Raw genomic sequence first — 21,975 nt, 5'->3', positions numbered from 1 at the left:
CTCTAACAGTGGGGCTGGGCAGAAAAAAAAGAACTGGGTTCATTTCAAGAGACCAAGTCAGTGTCCATTCTGACTGGTTGATGCCAAACATTGTGGTTGTTAAATATTTTTAATAGCACAACTTAGTGATCCAAGATGGTAGAGACCAGACCTGTTGTATCTCCAAAGCTTAGTGATATGCTCAGGAAATGTTTATTTCATGAATTAACAAATAAGAAATAAATTAATTAAAGAAAAGACTCAGGCATGAATCAGACCAAGTGGTTAGAGAAGATGAAGCTAATGGGTCTCCAAGTTACTCATCTAGATACACTAAACTCAGTTTGAGTATTGTCTCTGCAACATAGAGCAACCCATTGAGCTGCACAATATAGTTCAGGTAGTCCAATGAGAGAAACTGTCCAGCACCGTCTCCTCCTGGGACCCTGGTCTGTCTTATAACCACAGCATGTGTGTTTACCTTCAACCCACCTCTAATCTCTCTGGATCCCAAACACCTCTTTTGAAAACATCACTTCTATTATTTCATCTGTCACTCTATCCCTTCATTCCACATCTCTTTAGTTTTCATCTTACCCTATAATTTTTCTTGACATTTTTAATTAATTAATTAATTAATTCATCCATTCATTTTGTTCAATATCTCTCTACTAGTTTTCTATTGCTGCCACAAATTACTACAAACTCAGTGAGCTGAAAACAACACAAACTTCGAGTCTTACAGTACTGGAGATCAGAAGTCTGAAGTAAGTCTCAGTTGGATAAAATCAGTGTCAGCAGAGCTACATTCCTTCTGAGACTCTAGAGGAGATTCTGTTTCTTTCTTGCAGCTTCTAAAGGCTGCACATTTCTTATCTTGTGAACTTCTTTGAGCTTTAAAGCCAGCAAAGGCTGCTTGAGCCTCTCTTGTGATATCACCTCTCTAGCTGATTCTCCTGCTTTCTCTTCCACCTTCAAGGACATTTATGATTCTATCAGGCTCGCCTACTGAACTCAGATAATCCCCTCATCTTACAGTCAGCTGATGAGTAACTTTAATTTCATCTGCAACCCTCATTTTTCCTCACCATGTGATATAATATATTCATGGCACCAGGAATTGAGATGAAGACATTTGGAAGGGACATTATTCTGCTAGATCTTTCCAGTCTAGCCATTATTCTGCTAAAACTCATTTAGAATTTAAGCTCTTACCCACCATAGCAGACCCAGTACTAGAAGAAGGCCAATATGTAGTAAGTATTCAATAAAAAAATGGTTTGAATAAATGAGTGAGTCTCTTCTGTCCCTTCTATAAGTCACCCTGTAGCAAGGCAGAATAATTTTCCTCAATATAGATTTTTCCCATGGTACCTCTTGCTCAGAAAACAAGAATGCAGCCCTTACAGGTGAGATAGAGGGACCACCTCAGTCACCTTGCTTTTCCCTACCAAGTCCCATTAGCAGTCATCAGCAGATTCTGCAAAGAGAGAGAGAGAGAGAGAGAGAGAGAGAGAGAGAGAGAGAGAGAGAGAGAGAGAGATCTGCCTCAGCTCCGAATCAGCTAAAAGAACTGTCTTAATCATACAATCATAGAGGAACTCCTACTAGATCCAGAGCTGGCACCCTGGGTTGGATGAAGGCCTTGAAGTTTGGGATCTCATCCTCATTTCTGAGGAGATGCACACCCAAGAGGCTGAGCCTGAAGGACTTCAGGGATGCCCCTTTCTTGAGCTCCCTCCCATTTCTCTAAGCCAGGAGCTCTGAAATGCCAGCACAGCTGAGAAATCTGTTTTGAACACAAATATCCATCCATGGAGAGAATTAGGCCAGAGAGGAGACTTTTCTTGGGAGTACCTTCCAAGATACCAGCCACCTAACCATGTTGTTCTTATGGTCACCCCTCCTGTCCTGACTCCCTCTCTGACTCTCTGGAGCTCCTAGATATCAAAGTAGACAATGTCTGTGTATTTTGCTTGTTATGGACATTCAGATTGTTAATGTTGCTTCTCTTTCCTTTTGAAAATATGAACCTCTATTGTATGAATGATTTTAGCAGAGATGTATAGCAGCCACTTAAATAATTCCTATTTATGGAATTGTGCAATCTAAATACTAGGCACTAGAGATGATCCCATAATCTTTGTAACATCTGTCAGCTTGTATAGCACTGTTCTTTTCATAAATGAGGAAAATGTGCAAGTCCTTGGATCATCTAAGCAGGAAGTTGGGGCCCAGCTCACTTGGAGGTTCATGCTTGCCAAGACCCTCCATCGCCTTCCCATGTGAACAAAGACAGGGAGGAACAGCTTCCATCTGAAGCACATGGTCCATGAGGTGGGCACGCTGTCTGTGCATTCTGGGGGTGTGAAGCTAATCAGGGCTCTCTTGTCTTCCGTAAGCCCATCCAAACAAGGCAAGTGAGAGCCTCACTCCAGGAGTAAAATATCAGGGAGCACAAAAAATTCAGTAATCAAGATCAATATTTTAATGCTCTATTTTTAGAAGTCAATCAGTAAACTATAGCTGCCTACCCTGCCACCCATTTTTGTAAACCAGGTTTTACCAGGACTGGGATGAAGTGACAGCAAATGAGGTAAGTCATGGAAGACGAGTTTGATCTTGCCTTGATTTAAAATTTTGATATTTTGTTCATCATCTTTTATTTTGTTTGTTTGTTTTCATTAGTTCTGCCTCAAGCTCCCACCTACCTTCTCAGGAAAAAGCCTGATATCCTCTGGGGCTAGTCTTCTCCCATGAGTTGTTGTGGGGACCCATGATGTGCAAAAGAAAGGAGGCCCAACTTCCACCCTCTGACAGAAAGACTCCTGGTGTTGACCTTCCACAGCTCCCTGGTTCTATTCTGTGGCTCATCTGGTGCTGGTCCTCTGGGTTCTTCAAAAAGAGGTCGTTTCCATTTTATATCTATATATATATGTACATACACACGTGTGTGTGTGTGTGTGTGTGTGTGTGTGTGTGTGTTCCTAGGGGTTGAATGTGTGTGTTCCTAGGGGTTGAATCCAGGACCTTGTTCCTGTTAAGCCATATTCTACTGCTCAGTTATACCAAGGCCCCTCCCACATTCATTATTTCCTACTCATAACCATCTTGGAGTACCCAGAATTGCTATGTGTGGGTCCTCACAAGGGTTAGTTCTCATGACTAGCTCCTATAATTCAGATGGATGCATGCCAGATGACTGTACATGAATTCTCAAAACAACTCTGCTCCGTGGTCAGTTCTTTTAGTTTATACATGGTAAGAAGCAAATTAGCATGCACAGATATGGTATAATGAATCAATTATAAGGCACCAATAAAAACATTTTTAAGGCAAACTAATGCCTTCCTCCAAAGGATGTCCACTTGTAACTTTTGGAATCTGTGACTATGTTGCTATGTCGTCATGTGGCCCAGGGGAATTTAGCTTGCTATTGGAACTAAGGTGGCTAATGTGTCAACTTGAAATAAACAGATCAGTCTAGATTATGGAGGTGGCCCAATGGAATCAAAGGGGTCTCTGAATGGGGAAGAGGTGCAGAAGAATCAGAGCCAGAGAGGGGACATCATGAGAAAACCGGCCTGACTGTTGCAGGCTTTGAGATTGAAGGGGATCACAAGCCAACGCATGTGGTCAGCCCCTAAAGGCTGGAAAGGAAATGGATTCTTCCCAAAACTTCCAAGAAAAAACATAACTCTACTAGCACCTTGATTTTCAGTTCAGTGAGCCATTTTGGACTCTGACCTTCAAAATCATAAGACAATAAATTTGTATTGTTTTGAGTCACTCTATCTACAATAGTTGGTTACAGCAGCAATAAGAAACTAATACACACACATGACTGCTCTAAGTTCCCAGGGTGCTCATGACTGGATTTTGTGATAGATTTCCGTGGTCAGCAGTTTCAGCTCATGAAAGTCCTGTTCCTGAACATCTGAAGTAGTCTCTGAGGATGACCCTTTCACTTCACACACAGTCACCTTCTAGAATTTCAGAGCACCGGGACATAACTAGTTCTAGAACCAGATCCCTCATGGACGCAGAACATCTGTTGTCTCCTTCCCAGGGAGAAAGAACTCAATGCCAAGAATAGGAACACATTTTCTTGTAGACCCTTAAAACAGAGAGGTTCTAACTAACCCTCTGGGGACACTGACTTTGTAGCTATTCACCAACTTCCCCAAAGGAGATTATTATGTTTGGGACTTCCAAGGGACCCTATGGCTCATTCTAAAGAAAGCTACCTTTAGCAGCTCAAGGTTTTATCTACCTTTCAAGGTGCTACCTCTGCCTTTCTACAAGTGGGATTAGAGCTATATGCAAGATGTCAGACTCAAAAACTCAGGCAGTACAATTCTACATACGTAAAATTCCAGAAAATGCAAACTGATTTATAATTACAAAAAACAGATCAGTAGTTGCCTGGGGCTATAAGCCAAAGACAAAGTGTTATGGTTTGGATGTGATGTGTCCCCCAAAAGCTCATGTGAGACAATGCAGGAAGGTTCAGAGGAGAAATGATTGGGTTGTAAGAGTCTTAACTCAATCAGTGAATTAATTCCTGATTGGATTAATTGAAGTGGTAGTGTGTGACTGGAGGAGGTGGGAATTGGGACGTGACTTGTGGCTTTGGGGTATATATTTTGTATCTGGAGAGTGGAGACTCTCTCTCTCTGCTTCCTGAAGATGTGCACTGCTTCCCACTGCGACTCTCTTCCACCACGATGTTCAGCCTCACTTCGAGCCCCAAGGAATGGAGCCGGCCTTCTATGAACTAAGACCTCTGAAACTGTGAGTCTTCAAATAAACCTTTCCTCCTTTATAACTATGGTGATCAGATCATTTAGTCACGGCAGCGAAAAAGCTGACTAAAACACAGGGTTGGAAGGACATAGGAGGAGTCTTCCAGGGTGGTATAAATTACAAATTGTCAGTGTCTTGATAGTGGCAGTTTCATACTGAGTCCATCTGCTCACATTCACCAAATTGTAGGTTGAAATAGATAAAATTTTTTACATTTAAGTTAAACTCAGCAGAGTTGATTTTTTAAATGGCAGGAGTCATAATCCAAAGGAAAATCAAGGGAAAAGAAAGAAAGAAAAAAGAAAGAAAGAAAGAAAGAAAGAAAGAAAGAAAGAAAGAAAGAAAGAAAGAAAAAAATTGCCCACAACAGAGAGAAAAGAGTTGAAGAAAATTTTTCTTGCCTCACATATACTAATATTAGTGTGATTTCTGCACAAAGGTGAACATTTTGCTTTTATTCTTATTACTATCTTTGATAGACAAAAATATCCTTTAAAAATACCTTAGACTAGGTAGTTCCTAAGATAGCTAATAATATCTATATAAAATAAAAGCCAATTTCATACTGAAATTTCATAGTGAAATTCCAGAAACATTCCTATTCAAATGGGGCTGGGGGTTATGATATTTATTATTACAAGTTGTCTGGAAATTCTGACTAAAAAAAACCATCAAATCTAAATAGAAATTTGATTATTAGGAAGAGGAGGAAACATTCCTCTTTGCTTTCTCTATTTCTTTCTCTTTCCTTCTTCTCCCCTCCCTGTCTCCCTCCTGTGTTTTTGTAGATAATATTATAAACCCAAGAATCAATTGAAAACTCTTACAGTTAAAAGCAGTTCGGTAAGGTACTGAGTTACAAAGATATAAAAATAATAGTGTCCCTGTATACAAACTGGCTTGAATAACTGTAACAAATAGAAATCATTCCAATAGCAATATCAACAAAAAAATGTGAAATAGAAACTAAAAGGCAAACAACAAATTAGGCAAACATGTTTTCTGCAAATGTGAAAAAATTATACCCTTCTTGATCTATAAATTGCTCATACAAATCAATAAGGCTAAGATCCTTACAGACAAAGAGAGAAAGAGCAGGAACAATCATTTCACAAAGAGGAAATGCAAATAGCCAATGGAGGCATCAAGCAAATATTCAAAGTCACCAGACTTTTTAAAATGCTGATTATAACAACAGAAGCTTATCATTTTCTTTCTTGTCACTTTGGAAAAAAACAATTTTTAGGAAGAATTTTAAGGTCAGTTGTTGGAAAAGTATGATGGCTACTGTCAAATAGTTTAGCAAGGTAAGAAATTGATAGGATCTTGTGTACCATAATGTAGACTTTATTCAATCTTTCTGGAAAGCAATTTTGTTTCTGAGTTGTTTTATTCTGTAGTCTTAAATATTTATGAAGTCAGACCTATTGATTTTTTCCCTTGGTGTGATTTCTTCCATTATTTTCATTTCTAGAAAGTGCTTTCCCATCCCTTATCTACTTGTAACTTTTTTTGTGATTTGTGTTTTCTTTTAACTCTTTAATCTACATGTAGTGTGTCTATTAGTGAATGTGCCAAAAATAATTTCCAAATACTTTGGAAATAATGCAACCATTATTGATTAATTTTCATTGATTTGTAGTGATACCTTATGATAGACTAAGATTTAAGTATATTTGGTATTTTCAAGGACTCCATATCTTGATCTAAGGGCCTAGTGGCTGATGTAGCTAGGACATCCTGTAGAAAGGACAGGATGAGCTGTATTGTATCTGGCTTTCGAACCAGAATACGTGGGGCAACTGCTTATGAGCTTTGTGCCTGGGGATCCTATTTACCCTTTCTCTAGCTTTGCTCTTCATCTGTAAACTAACGCTACTGGGTGTCTGTCTTGTGCAGCCTTTGTAATGAGTTATATGTATAAAACAAAGTAAGGCCTGGTTCACTGTAAAAGTTAAGTAAGTGATAGCCAACAACACGTTGCTTCAATTATTACTACTCTGGGTCGTTTTTAAAATATGGATAACTTTTCTTCATTTTTATTTCTTTAAAAAATAAACTGCTTTCTTCTCAACCCCAACATCTTAAAGCTGTACCTCATTTATTGTTTTCCCTTAACCCCTGCCTTCTGCCTATCAATACTTAACATTTTTAAAAATGCAGAGCAATTTTTATTTATTAGGTACTGGGGATTGAACCCAGGGGCACTTTACCACTGAGATACATCTTCAGTCCTTTTTATTTTTTGTTTTGGGACAGGATCAAGCTAGGTTGCTGAGGCTGGCTTTGAACTTGCGATCCTCCTGCCTCGGCCTCCCGAAGTTGCTGGGATTACAGGCGTGCTCGGCTGTGCCCAGCTAAAACTCTAGACTGATTATGTAAATCTGATCATGTTGCTTCTGTCATCAGCGTCTTCCACTCAGTCTGGTGGGGATGTGGGCCTAGGTGACCTCTGTCAACTGTGCCCATTCCGTCACTCATCGTGCCCCTGACTCCCTGACTGTCCTACGGGGCAGTTTTTGCATCTGCTGGCCCTTCAGCCTGCAGTGGTCTTCTCTGTGTTCTTGGTATGAGTAACGCCTCATATTTTAAGCCTTTTCAAAGGTCCCGTCTTCAGAAAGGCTTCCTCAGCTACTCTAGCTAAAGAGCCCCCTCCTCTGGGTATTTTCTACCAGACCACCCTACTTCCTTCCTTCAGAGTTAGTTGTACCTCTGAGAAGTCACCTTGTCTGTTTATTGCTGTAATTTGGATATGGATAGATTGTGACCTCCAAGGTTTCATCTGTTGAAATTTGATCCCAATGTCAGGTATTGAGAGGGTGGAAACTCAATCTGACTAGGGTGTCTGGGAGGTGATTAAAATTAGGTAAGCTTGGGAGGGTGGAGGCCCCGCGGTTGAACTTTGGTGGCTTTATAAGAAGAGGAAGAGAGACCAGAAGATTCGCACATACACAGGCAGGGTCTCTGTCTCCAGCCATGGATGTCCTGCCCAACCTCAGGATGCAGCCAGCCAAAGGCCATTACCAGATGTGGCCCCTCTACCTTACACCTCCAGAACCCAGAACCCAGATAAACCTCTTTTTGTTAAATCTTACCCAGTCTGTAGCATTGTGGACAGTCTGTAGCATTAATGACAACAGAACAACAGTAACAAAAAACAGACTCCTGCTTCAGTCTCCCTTTCCTGCCCTTCAGTTTTGCTGTTAGCCCCCTTCAGGGCCTGTCCCTCCTCACAGCAGGAAACAGGTCAACCTTGAGAAGAAATCCTGTCCTGGGAGGTTATGCTGAGATCCAATGCAGCAGAAAGCTTACCAAGAGGTTACTTTCTTATTTCTTTGTAGGTGCAGTCTTCCTGAGGAATGAAGGTCATTTTTATCTGACCTTCCCTCTTTGGGGAATTCAAACCTAAAAACAAATCAGAAATTGCCAAGACCTGTGGTAACCCTTAAACTGACCTGTTTTGTCTTTTCTTTTTTAAAAATTTTTCCTGTTTTATTCCTTTCTTTCTTCTCTTTTTCTCCTTGTTCTTTCCCTCTTCCTCCTTCTCTCGCTCTTCTTCCTCTTCCTTCTTTTCTCTGTGTGTGGTATTTCCAATACAGCTGGAGATGCATCAAGAAAGATAAAAGTTAAGGTATGTTCTGACTCTCCCTACTTTACACCAAAAATACAAAGAACTCAATCAATACATGGACTAAGGAACTGGGCACACACTTCACAGAAGAAGATATACAGGCAATCAACAAATACATGAAAATGTGCTCATCATCTCTAGTAATTAGAGAAATGAAAATCAAAATCACCGTAAGATTTCATCTAACTCCAATTAGAATGGCTATTATCAAGAACACAAGAAATAATAAGGGTTGGCATGGATGTGGGGAAAAAGGCACCCTCATACATTGCTGGTGGAGTTGCAAATTGGTGCAACCACTCTGGAAAGCAGTATGGAGATTCCTCAGAAAACTTGGAATGAACCCACCATTTGACCTAGTTATCTCATTCCTTGATTTATACCCAAAGGACATAAAAGCAGTATACTATAGTAATACAGCCACATCAATTTATATAGCTGCTCAGTTCACAATGGATAGATTGTGGAACCAACTTAGATGCCCTTCAGTTGATGAATGAATAAAGAAACTGTGGTACATATACACAACAGAATATTACTCAACCATAAAGAAAAATAAAATTATGGCATTTGCAGGTAAATGGATGGAGTTGGAGAATATCACGCTAAGAGAAATAAGTCAATTGCCAAAAACCCAAAGGCTGAATTATAAATGGATGATGATACATAAGGAGGGGGAAGGGTGGGGATAACGGCAGAATGGAGGAAGGATGAATTGTGTAGAGGGAAATGAGGAGTGGAGAGGGAAGAAAGATAGTGGACTGAGTCAGACATTACCCTATGTACCTGTATGATTACATGAATGGTGTGAATCTACATTGTGTATAACCAAAGAAATGAAAAGTTGTACCCCATTTGTGTACAATGAATCAAAATGCAGTCTGTAAAAATTAAAAAAAATAATAATAAATTTTTTTTTTAAAAGAAAGGTAAAAGATACCTTGTTTCCCTTCTAGAAGTGAAGCCAGAGCTGTTTCCTGGAAACCATACAAGAGCAGAGACAAAACAAAAACAAAAACAAAAACGAAAAAATTAATGTTTTTCTGTGTCAGCTCAAGGTTCTCATGCCAGAGAAGTTTCAAAGCACAGAACAAGTTCTAACTAGCTCACTGTTTGTCCAAAGTCTTTTTCATTCAAGAGAATTAGATTGGATTGTCTCCAAAGGGAAGAAAAGAAGTTAATATGATGGGAATTTTTTTGTTGTTGGTATAATTTACACATCGTCAGTTTCTTTTTGGCACATAATTCTACGCCTCTTAACAAATATAATTGTATAAATAGCACCACAACCAAATTATTCTTAAAGGCCATTCTCTTCCCTACTGCCAACAACTTGTAATTACTGATCTCTCTTTCTGTCCCAAACATTACCTTTCCCAAAATATCATTTAAATGGGACAATATGGTACGAAGTCCTTGAGCCTGGCTTCTACAAGCTGGTATAATGCATCTGAGCATCTTCCATGTTGTCATGGTCTGGATGTGAGGTGTCCCCCAAAAGCTCACGTGTGAGACAATGCAAGAAGGTTCATAGGAGAAATGATTGGGTTGTGAGAGTTTTAACCCAATCAGTGATTTAATCCCTCGATAGGGATTAATTGAGTGGTAACTGGGTGTGGCTGGAGGAGATTGGAATTGGGCTGTCGTGGTTTTGGGGTATATATTTTGTGTCTGGAGAGTGGAGTCTCTCTCTCTGCTTCCTGATGATGTGAGCTGCTTCCCTCTGCCATACTCTTCCACCATGATGTTCTGCCTCACCTTGAACCTTAAGGAATGAACCCAACCTTCTGTGGACTAACACCTCTGAAACTGTGAGTTCTCAAACTCTTCCTCCTCTACAGTGTGCTGGTTGTGTCATTTTTTCATGGCAGCAAAACAGCTGACATTGTATCAGTAGTTCTTATCCTTGCACTGCCAAGCTGTATTCCATTGCAGGTATTCACTGATTTGGGGTTTCTGCTTTGCAGGTTATGAATCATGCTTCTATAAACACTTTTGCATGAATGTCATGTTTTCATTTCCTCTGGGTAAGTTGCTATGAATGGGGTTATTGGGTCATGTAGTAGACATACAGTCCACTTTCTAAGAAACTGCCACACTAGTTTCTAAAGTATTAGTGCCATTTTGTGTTTCTACCAGCAATTGATTTTACTGTTTTGAGAATTGACCTGAGGAGGGTCAGGTCCCCAGGTGTTTTGGACACCTCCAACCCCCATCTGAGAGTGGGGGACTTTTAGCATCTCAGTGATGGACACCTTAGCTTCCCCTCCAATAGGCAATCTAAGGAATCAGAATTTGGGAGGGGCGGCTTCCTGGTTTCCTGGGTGTGCTGAGTACTACACATAGTGCTTTGGAAGTCTAATCAAAGAACCATGCTGAGCTTGGCATGAATGGAAGGTGCCAGTAGAGAACCCGCTGCCTTCAAGGGGAGAGCCAATGAAGCAGAAGAGCCGTGGACCACCAAGGGAGTTCCTACCTGGTTTCCTAGACCTGTAGGCCCAAAAGTTCTTGTTTGGACCAAGGAGAAACAGGGAATCCTGGAAAATGTCTGTTTTAGCTTTTTCACAGCTGTGACTAAAAGACCTGACTGGAACAATTGTAGAGGAGGAAAAATTTATTTGAGGGCTTCCAGTTTCAGAGGTCTCTGTTCATAGACAGCTGGCTCCATTCCTCAGGTCTCAAGGTGAGGAAGGACACCAATGTGCTGAGAGAAGCAAATCACATGACGATCAGGAAGCGGAGATAGGTCTCCACTTGCCAGATACAAATATATACCCCAAAGCCAGGCCCCCAACGCCCGACCTCCTCTAGCCACAACTAACCTGCCTTCAGTTATCACTCAATTAATCTCATCAGGTAATTAATTCACCAATTACGTTAAGACTCTCACAGCCCAATCATTTCTCCTATGAGCCTTCTTGCATTGTCTCTCACATGAGCTCTTGGGGGGCACCTCACATCCAAACCATAACAATGTCTTTTGGGCGACCCCTGTAGTGGAGTTGTGCTGGGTGTGAGTTATAGAAATAAATTAATATAATGTGTGTCCCAAGTGTCTTAAAATCATTGTATGGAGCTGCCACTGTCTGTCAATCTTTAACTTGACATCATACATATATTTTCTTTAATCCTGAAAACAACACAACAAATTAAATATACACATCCTTTAGGTATTAAAATTGAAGCAAAAGACAGTGATTCTGATCATGTTATAATTCTGCTAAATCCTTCTACAGCCCCCTGAGTCATATTCCACTCCCCCCACTCTCCTCCAAGACTCCAGGCACATTTACCTCGCCTGTCCTCTGCTTCTGACCATGGGCCTTTGTACATAATATTTCCCTGACCTGGCATGCTTCCCCCCACCTCTCTCTCTTTTAAATCCTTCTTAATTTTCTGACTGACTTCTTGTATCCTCTGTGTTGCAGCTTTCCCCAGTCCACCCAAAGAGGGGCAATGGCTACCTCCTTTATCTCTCCACTGAAGTTTGAATAATGCTGTCTCTTAGGTTGTTAGCACAAGATAGATTCCTGTTCACCATCATGTGCCCAGCAAATAGCCTGGGAAGAGTAGGAAGTAGTATCTTGCTTTTATGCATTTATTTATTTTTAAGTTTTACTTTGTTTGTCATTGACAAATAATAATACATATTTATGGGGTACAATGTGTTGTTTCATACATACATATATATGTAGACTGTGGAAGGATCAAATCAGGCAAATCAGTATGGCAACACCCCAAAGATTTATCATTTCTTTGTAGTGAGAACATTGAAAATATTCTTGGTTATTTGGAAATATAAAACACAGTATTAGTAACTGTGGTTTGCATGCTGGGCAACACAACACCAACTTATTCCTGCTTTCTAACTGAAACTGCACTGCTTGACCCATGTCTCCCATCTTCCCGGTCACAAGCCCCACCTCAGCCTCTGGTTTCCCTCGTTCTATTCTACTTCTGGAGTTCACGTTTATAATGAGAAGAGGAAAGGAAGGTGGAAGTGAAGCTGTTGACTTTGTGGATGGGTACCATAGAAGGAAATGGTAGGGAGGGCTCAAAACTATGAGCCAGCTCTGACCTCTGTCATAATTTCATCTTCAATTTTAAAATAAATACAAACAAAAATTCCCATTGAAATTCCAGATCAGAAGAGGCCTTAGAAGTTATCAAAGCAAATTTCTTATTTTTCTTGTCTTTCTAATAATGCAACTTTAAGTTGAGGCCTGTTTTTACTATAAGATGGTGTTTTATTTCCGCTTTGTTACTGAGTTCTGCTTGTTACCTGAGTTCCTTGCCTTTCTGCTATTTAATTCTGGTTGCATATCATTGATTCTGATCTCTGCCACTCTTTTCAGATATTATTTTGATCTCCTTTCCCCTACCCACAGTGATTTTATCTACCTATATTAAGGAAATGCTGTTGTCAATGAAAGACACTGATATACAGTACCATGTATTTTGAAATAGTACTTTATAAGAAAATGAATTGTCTTTTGTGTACATGTTTTACATATAAGGATGATAAATTGGGTGATATATGTACATATGGTGCGGGGAAAGACAGCAATAGAAACTTGCAAATATAAAAACAATCCAAGTTGGAAGGGGATTGGTGTTGCTAACAAGTAAGAACTTCGGGAGTTTGACTTTAACCTAAGTAGCTTGCATTAGCCTCCTGATTTCCAGTCCCACATTACTGTGTCCCCAAGAGCACTGGCCGCATTGCGTATATCTCCTTTATCTCGGAGTATCTTTGCATCTCAGATGCCACTTCCTCTGGGAAACCCTCCCTGGTTCTCCATTCCAGGCAGGTTAGGTGTCTGCTCTTTAGGTTTCCAGAGCATCTTTCATATGCATCTGTTTTGCCCATTGCCATGAGCATCCAGGTGATTATTTATTAAAATCTGTCTCCCCAAATAGATTTCGTTCATCCATTCACCCATTCAACATACAGTAGTGCTGGGGGACAAAGTCAAGGATTGGCACTTCCTGCCCTAAAGCAGTTCACAGGGAAGGGGGAGACAGATTGGTGCCCATCACAAACCTGCATGAAAAATAATGTAAGAGAGACTTACATGGGCCTGATGGTACTGTTCAGGAGGGGTACTTAGCCTGGCATGGTTGGTTGGGGGGAGTCAGAAAGACTTCATGTATGGGGAGACACTGACCTAAGGGTGGAACGATAAGTGATGGTCAGTTAGGCAAAGTTAGGGAAGATGGGGAGTGATCTACAGAAAAATCAGGGTCACAGAGGTACTGTGCAAAGAGAAGCTGGCTGCATTCCAGTAACCAGGTGGTCTGCTTGGCTAGAGAGAGGAGCAGTGCAATAGCAGTGAGGGAAGAGCGTGGGCAGGGTATGGAAGCCCTGACATACATGCGGAGGATTATTTATTTATTCCATGTGTCAGGGGCTGGGTTCAGCTCAGTTGCAGAGTGCTTACCTAGCATGTGCAAGGCCCTGGTTCAATCCCTAGTACTACAAAAAATAAGGAAAAAAATCCTCTATGTGACTGGACCACTGTGTTAAAATAACTTGTTTGTTTAGGTCAGTGCTGGGATTGAACCAGGGCCTCAGGCGTGCTACACACATGCTCTACCACTAAGTTGCACTTTTAGCCTTCTGAAAAGAATTTAAACAGAGGAGCAGCAAAGTCTTGTGAAGGTTTTAGAAAGATCATCCTAGGAATAAGATGCAGGCAGAGTGGGAGAAAGTAACTATAGAGGCAGAGTCCTTTTAAAAGAAAAGAAGATGAAGGCTCTAACTACATAGATGAGTGGCAGGATGAGACCCATTCTGAAGACATGTAGGATTGAGAACAGGCGGAGCAGATTCTCAGAGAAGGAATTCAACCCTGGGAATGCTGACTACCCAGTGTCAAGGAAAATCAAGAAGGGAAGCCCAGTCGGCAGCAGGTCGTTGCGATCTGAAGTGCTGGGCAGAAGTCTGGGGTGGAGATTTGGTTAGTCATCTGTGCCTAGCTCAAAGCCCAAGGTGAGATTTCCCAGACAAAATTTGTTAATTGCAAAGAGATAAAGGTTAACGCTGGAACTCTGGGCAACATTACCTAAAGGAAGGTGGCCAAAAGAGACCCTGAGCAGAGGGTAAGAAGGAATCAGTTGGAGGAACATCTAGGGAGACGATGTGCCTAGAAACCAGGACAGTAGAGTCTAGAAAGAGGAGTAAATTATTGAAAGTATTAAAGGCTACAGAACAAGTCACACTAAGTGAGAAAGGTTCCCAGTACACCAGCATCTAGGTGCTCCAAAGTGACGGTTGCCAAAGCAGCACCATACAGTACTGGAGGCAGAAGTCATGCCGCAGACAGCAAAGAAGTGAACGGAAAAGGAAGAATAGCAAGAGCACAGGAATAGCAAGTTAAGCTACTCTCTCTGGAAGCTTGACTGCAAAGGGAAAAGGAACAGAGGAACACGGGACATGGAATGTCTAGCACAGTGCCTGGCCCACAAAAGCCACTCGAATACATATTTCTTGAATAAAAGTTGAAATGGATTACTGAATAGCTGAATAATGAGTCAGAGAAGACTTCTTATGTTTTAGAGTATGTAATGACTCATTTCTCTTCACAAGAGATAACAGAGGATTAACCAGAGACGGAAGAAGCAAGCAGCCTGGGACTGTGAGCACTCACATAGTAGGCACCAGGGACAGCAGGTGGTGGGGAGACCCACGTGGAGCCACAGGGATGTAAGTCCTGGGGAGAAGGGTGCTTGTGCTGGGGAGCTAGCTATTGAGGAAGTGGACATAAGGAGAAGAGACAGCATTGTCTCCACCCATGCGGTGATACAAGACACCAGATTGCCAACAGTGGTGAGAAATACCTTGTAATCTAACATTTATTATTCAAGTTTATAATCTCATGTTGTAAATCTAATTATAATTAGATGTAATCTAGTGTGAATTATTTGGGGTAAGTATAAAATCCATCTAAGTGCCCTTTGACTTTTTATCATTGAAATAACACATAGCCAATTCTCTGTAGGCAGAGCCCATCTTTTTGGTGCCATTAACTACATGATATATCCAGAAAGTAAAGTAGCATTCAGGGTAGTACAAATTTAAAGCGTTTGTTAGTAAGAAATATTTAGAGAAAGGCCAGGCAACCTTGGCTGGCTTTGTGGAAATGGACGTGTATTTGGACAGTTTTCACAGCAAAGCTAGAACACGCATATCCTTCCTACAGAGTTGCTGTGAGCATTATGGGGAACACCCTTTTCAATTATCAAGGGCATATTATTATTAGGACCTAGTTGCTTTGTGGGTATCCATGTGCTTCTCCAGTTTGCACTCCTGGTTTTTTCTTTTTCTCTTACATTCATATTTGGATTCGTTCTCTTACTAAATAATATATTATCTGCAAAGCGCCTGGAATAGGGCTGTGAGTGTTGTGTGTGGTAAGTGTAAATTGCTAGCCCTGTCCTTCCCCTCCAGTCTCCTCCTCTTCCTGCCCACCGTCCATGATCTGCAGGTGAGACCAGGGACATTCCTTATCTCCCAGAATCTCCAGAAATGGTGACTCCTGCCTGAGCTTAATCTACAGCCTTTCTATTCTTTACAAACCCCAACTGAGGGACCTAGCTGTGAAACCAAGAAAGCTCAGGTTCTGAAGTCACCGATGGAATTAGTAAAATCCACATTGGGCCTTTAGGAATATCCTACAAGATGCGGTGTCAACCAAGATAGTTCCAATCAACTCCAGCTTTCTCGCTGTTAGAAAGCGTTAACTCAGACATCCAATCTGTGATGTTGGTTTAGTTCTCAGAAGACTGACTTTTAAAACATGACCTTTGAATGTGACCCAGCAGACAGAAACCCAGGAAGGTGGGCAATGGTGAGAGTAGAGATGGGCTTTGAGGGCAGGGGGCTTTGGTGGTGGGAAAGGTCATTAGACTTGACTTCGCAGACAACTCCAGATCTGCCACTAACCCACGCGTAAGCCCAAGGCCCTTGGGCGCCAGTTTCGTACCTGTCAACGGGGTATGATCGTTCCTGTCCTATTACCAGACACCAGTGCGTGTCCAAGTCCCCCACCCGCGCCGCCCCCGCCTCCGTGTGGAAATGGGACCGTTAACCCTGACCTTGCCTCCCAGCTCCTGGAACCCGGACTCCACTTCTCCGAGGCCAGCTGGCTGGGTGAACCGCGCTCCGCAAGCTGGGACCCTCCCCGGCGGTCGTGCAAAGGGGCAGTGCCTGGGGCGTGGGGGAGGAGCGGCCGGGCAGGTTCAGCGGCACCGAGGGCGGCCCAGCTTCGAGCCCTGCGGCTTTCGCCCGCGGGAGGAGAGTCGACTGTAGGCGGCTCCTTCCTGTGCAAACTTTTCTGTCCTCTTCCTCCTCCCGCCCTCTCCACCCGCTTCTCGCCGCTCGGCGTCCAGCCTCGCCCGCCTCGCTGCCTCGGGGTCGCGACGCGCGGGGCAGCACCGGCCGCTCAGCCCTCCGCGCCGGCGTCGGCCCCACCCGGCGCGCGGGCCCGGCCGCCCGGAACCGATGGCCGAGGCGGGCAGGAGTCCCGCGGGGCTCCCGCGCGAGCCGGCCGCTCAGGCGGCAGCTGCTCCCTCTGCAGAGCCCGAGGCTCCCGCTCTGCCGCCGGTGCCTGCCCTGCGCTGGCTGCCCGGGGACCTGAGTCCCCGCGGCCGCTCCCAGAGCGACCTCTCATCGTCCTCCAGCAGGGGCCGCCCGCTCCGGGTCCACATCTCCGGCTCAGGTAAGGGCGGCTTGGGTCGCCGGCCGGGGGAGGGCCGGTTGCGGGCAGGTGGCGGCGAGCGCGGTGCAGCCAGCCTGGGGCGCTAGCGGGCACCAGCGGAGCAGGTTGGCGGGTCAGGGGCCCGGGTGATCTCCCCGATTGCAGCTTCCTGCTGGGCTGCGGGGCTCGGCGACCCTCGGCGGAGGATGCTAAAGGCAGACAAGGAGTATGTGCGCCAGCGGGTGCGCGTTTTGCAGGGCGAGTGCATTGTGCGGTCTCTGCTGGTTTACCGAGCGCTCGCTGAGGGCGCCAGGCAGCGCCGGCAGATTTGGATCTTAGGTTTGTCCATCAGGAAGAGGAACCTTCTCGGCCTTCGATGCGACTTTGGTCCCTCAGAAGGGTGCGGTTTCTGTACTTCAGGGGCTGGGGCGAGTGCGGTTATAAGCAACCCTCGCAGCTAGCTGCTCATGCTTCTGAAATTAAGGGTTCTTTGAAGGTTTGCTGGTAACAGGACCCGGGATAAGAGTTTTCCTTCTTGTAAAAATCGGTGCAGGTGGTGGTGAGAGTCCGTCCAGGCTGTTTGGGTATTTCATCCTTCACTGTGATTTGGAAAAGACTGGAGCCAGCACCGCTGCTGTAGCACTGGCCCTCGACACTGTGTCCTCAGATATTGCCTGTGTACCCGGACAGCAGAACCAGGAACTCGGCTGAGGCCCCATGCTGTCAGGCTGTGCTGTATAATGTTGGGCAAATCACTTGACCTTGTCTCTCATATCTCAGTATTTAAAGTGGGGGTGTGTTATGGAACTATCCCATGGGGAAGTTACATGTATCAAATAACTAATAATTCAAAATGCCTTTGCACAAAGTATTATCCTAAAAATTTTAGAACATCATTATTACTATTATTAATTTATTTCCAGGGCTGGGGATCAAAATCAGAGCCTCATGCATGCCAGGCAAGCCGTCTACCACTGAGCTACAATCCCAGTACCTAGATCTGTTCATTTTTTTTTTTTTAATCCACGAGATAAGTTGTTTCCACTGACAGTTTTATGATTTGCAGTCTATGGAGAATATACATGGAAGCTGGGAAACTAGAAATGAAAGTGACATTGCAACCACTAACAGCAGCAAAGTCTCTTGCTCTGGTGCACAAGTATGCACTACCTGGGTCACTACTTCTTTCTGGTTGGGTATTCTGGAGTCATGCCTTCTGTGATCTCAAACTCAACCTGCTACAATAAGCCAGTTTCTGATTCACAGAGGGCACATTCCTATGCCTCTATCTCCCCTTCAGTTAGCTAGCTGCCTTCCACCAAAGCCTTCTATTGTCTTATTCTTGTAATACAGTTTTGCCACCCAGTGTGTGTACTTGAAAAGCATCAAAGCCATCACTGACCTGATTTTGCAGATCGCCATGGATAAAGCCAGTCAGAATTATTAAATACAGGTAGTGGGATGTCAATCATGGAATTTGTATGAAGAATCTTCCTCTGAGTTTATTTATGAAAAGCACAGAACAAAAATGAATTTTACCTCCAGCTTTGGGTATTTCGGACAAACCGAACTCAAACCGAGTAACATTGATTGATTTTTTTTTTTTTTTTTTTTTTTTACAAAAATTAACCATTCAGATGGTCCTAAGGAGAAAGCTGATTGTTAGTCCTATAGTGATCTAAATAAGCATAGCTAATATCTCTAATTTGCATATATAGAGAAATTAAGGCCTCTCCTCAGAAAAAGGACAGTAAAGAGTCTTTCAAACGCAACTGTGCAAAGTGTACATCGTATGAACCATATTTATAAAGTTAGTTTTACTTCCAAGGATTCTGCCTTTTCTGTGCCTTCTTACGGGATGTTAGGAAATGACAGCTTTCAACTCAGTTATGCTCTGCCGCACAGGTAGAAGGCTGAATGTCTTCCATGTGACTGTACTTTTGTCAGATCAGAGCCTTGGACATAACCAAGATCCCTGCCTCTTTTAGAATTTTTGAGAAAAAGAATGAGCCAGTCCCTTACCGACACAAAGTGTTTTCCAAGAATGTCACAATCTTTGATGGACTGGAGAACCAGCAAGATGACACCTGAATTTTCTTAGAGGCACATTAACAAGTTGACACACTTTGTGGAAACATTCCTTGCCTGCTGCTGGAGTAGTCCAATTTCCCAGCCATCCCCAGCAACTTTGGGAACCCTTGGAGGCAATATTGAGAGGTAGGTCCTGTGTGGCTTTGCCAGAACCCAACCCTGGGCCAGCAGCACCAGCCTCATCTCAGAATCTCAGCCCCACCCCCGACCTACTTAATCTAAATCTGCATGTTGATATGATCCACAGACTGTTCTTATGTAGCTTAAAGTTAGAAAAGCCTTTCTTTCCTACACTGGTTATACATAGGAATCACTTTGGGGAATTGAAAAACAATAATAAAAAACAAATTGTGGCTGGTCCCACTCCCAGGAATTCTGATTTATTTGATATCAGGTATAGTCCTGATTAGGTGAGCATTAGGTGATTCCCATGAGGCCAAGCTTGAGAACCATTGTCCTATGACCATATGTCATTGTGCTACTGTGTGACTAGGGCTGGCCTGGGCAAGTGTGAGCTTGAAACCCTTTTCTGAGTACCTTCCCCATCTCTATTAGTCCTCTTTCCACTACAGCAACCTCCCAAGCAGCTTTTCTCATTCTCATTCTTAACTCAGTTAGTTGTCAAATATGACCTATGGAGTGATTTCTAATATCTATCTCCCTGGTTGGAATCCCTGGGAGAGGTTGTAGGTAAAAGAAAATCAGCTTTTGCAATGCTGTGTGTCCTGCAGGGTGAAGAGGAAGGGCTTTCTCCATGAGTTGTCAGAGAGCAGCTTCATTCCAAGACAAATGACCACTACCTCCTGCCCCAACTGCCACCCTACTCCCACCACCAATTCCCCTCCAACCTTTGTTCCATTGAAGAATAATAAAAGCTAACATTTTGCCAGATACTGCAATTACATTCCAATACCAAACATAGTTTTAAAAGACCTGCCCAGTGCTGGCATTGTATTTCTGCTATGAGGATCTCGCTAGACAATCCCTGAGAGGTCTCCATTATTACTAGATTTTGTCGAAAAGTCATTTCAGACATCAGGGGCTTTTATTTGATTCCTGGTTTGAGGAGTTCATTGTTCACATAACAAAATGCAGGTGCTTTATCAGCAAAATCTTTAGTTTTATATTTTAAAATCCATACAAAACTGTGAAGAAACCCAAATATTTTCAAATAATTTTAAAAAAGAAAATTGAAATAACAATAGAACTAATGAATAACCCTTTTTATTGACCTTATAAAAGCTAGAATTGCTTTGGCATTAGAAGAGCTAAAAGTCTCTTCAAGGGATGCACTCTGGGCTCACAGAACAGAAAACCAATTCAGCCACCTCCAAGGGCTGTGTAAGCAGATGGTCATCTTAATGAACAAATATAGTCTCAGGTTTTTTTTTTTGTTTTTTTTTTTTTTTTCCTGTGGTACTGGGGTTTGAACCCAGGGGCACTTACCACTTTACCAGCTTCCCTTTTAAATTTGTTTTAAGACAGGATCTCACTGAGTTGTTTGGGGCCTTGCTAAATTGCTGGGACTGGCTTTGAATTTGTGATCCTCCGGACTCAGCTTCCTAAGTCACTGGGATTACAGGCGTGCACCCTACACCCAGCCAGTCTCAGATCTTTTTTTATTACTCTAATCATCCCCCAGAACCCCCATGTCCTGGTACATCTAGGTATGTATAAAGCAAACTCATCTTTTTCTTGAGCCTGGTGTGTTCAGTACTGAGTGAAGTGAGAAATCTAGCAACCTGGATGTTCTATCTGTCCGTCCGCTCTGCTTCCTGGTCATTGTCAGAGGCGCTACTGTCCCAGGCAGTTCTGCCATTGAGGATCACCTGCTCTGTTGGAGGAGGCCTTGCTGGCCCACACCTGTGTGTGCTCCCAAGGGAGCCTCTCACAGACTCCAAGGTTGTAACTCTTCAAGTTGATGCTTTGCTCCCCAAAGCATGGTACTGTGCCAGGGTAACTGGGTCTCAAGGGGTTTCTGGGTCCCAGCCACAAGCTGGACTGGAGGTGCCCTAGACCATGGACAACAGATGCCTGCTCACTTTAAGTTCCCGCGTCTCAGAGTGGTTTTTTGCCAGAGGCCATCTGGTTCTAAGTTTACTTTCTGTCTCTGCTTGGGTACAGAACAGCAAGGCCACCCTGCCAGGAAAGGCAGGCCAGCTTAGACAGTGCAGAAGGATGCCGGCTGGAACGGGTGCTGGAGGGCTCAAATCTAGCCGGTGTTCTGCTCTAGCCAAGCTGTGCACCTGGCATGGACCTGTGTGCCTTCCTCCTCCTCTAAGGAGGGAAACAAGGGGACCTTTCTCTTTGCACAAAGGTCAGCAGCTTCTCACCCAGCCAGGAGGGGCACCTTTGATTTAATTGTCACAAGGGCACCATGTGAGTGAATGGCACTCCTGTACCTTAAGCTGACATGTATTAAAAATCAGCCTCTCCTGAAGCAAGGACACCCCTCTAAAATCAGGTTTCACCTGACTTGAAGTTGAAATGAGAAAATTATCAGGAACTGAGGCAACTGGTTCCTCTTTCTTTAGCACTCAAGGTTGGCATGGTCTCAGATGACACGGCTTTTGTTGGCCTCTCTGCTGACCAACTTTCTTGCTCTCCAGTCTGAACAAGGCTCTCTTGCTCCTAGGGGCATGGATCCTACTGGTCCTGCAACAATCTGATCTTGGCTTCTTTTAGCCCTTGACCTTGTACTTGTCTTCTAATTTTTCTTTGTGTTTCTTAGTTCACATTCTCTAGAAAGGAACTACCATGGGAGGCCAA

General features: G+C 43.2%; 1 protein-coding gene across 6 annotated transcripts in view; it reads left to right on the top strand.

The window, feature by feature from the left end:
- The first annotated feature begins 16,633 nt into the window (after window positions 1–16,633).
- Phactr2 (phosphatase and actin regulator 2) overlaps window positions 16,634–21,975 on the top strand; it is a 256,136-nt gene continuing 250,794 nt past the window's right edge. Inside the window, exon 1 of one of the 6 annotated variants that reach the window (XM_047557220.1) lies at window positions 16,634–17,136. In XM_047557220.1, coding sequence (XP_047413176.1) covers window positions 16,920–17,136 — 217 coding nt within the window. In that variant the 5' untranslated portion in view covers window positions 16,634–16,919. The remainder of the gene's footprint in view (window positions 17,137–21,975) is intronic. The other 5 variants (XM_047557219.1, XM_047557226.1, XM_047557225.1 and 2 more) reach the window with 5 other exon arrangements.

This window comes from Sciurus carolinensis, chromosome 7 (genome assembly GCF_902686445.1).
Source record: "Sciurus carolinensis chromosome 7, mSciCar1.2, whole genome shotgun sequence".
In the NCBI taxonomy this organism is placed as follows: domain Eukaryota; kingdom Metazoa; phylum Chordata; class Mammalia; order Rodentia; family Sciuridae; genus Sciurus; species Sciurus carolinensis.
Note: the sequence above shows the minus strand (reverse complement) of the source record. Positions and strands in the feature narration are given on the sequence as shown.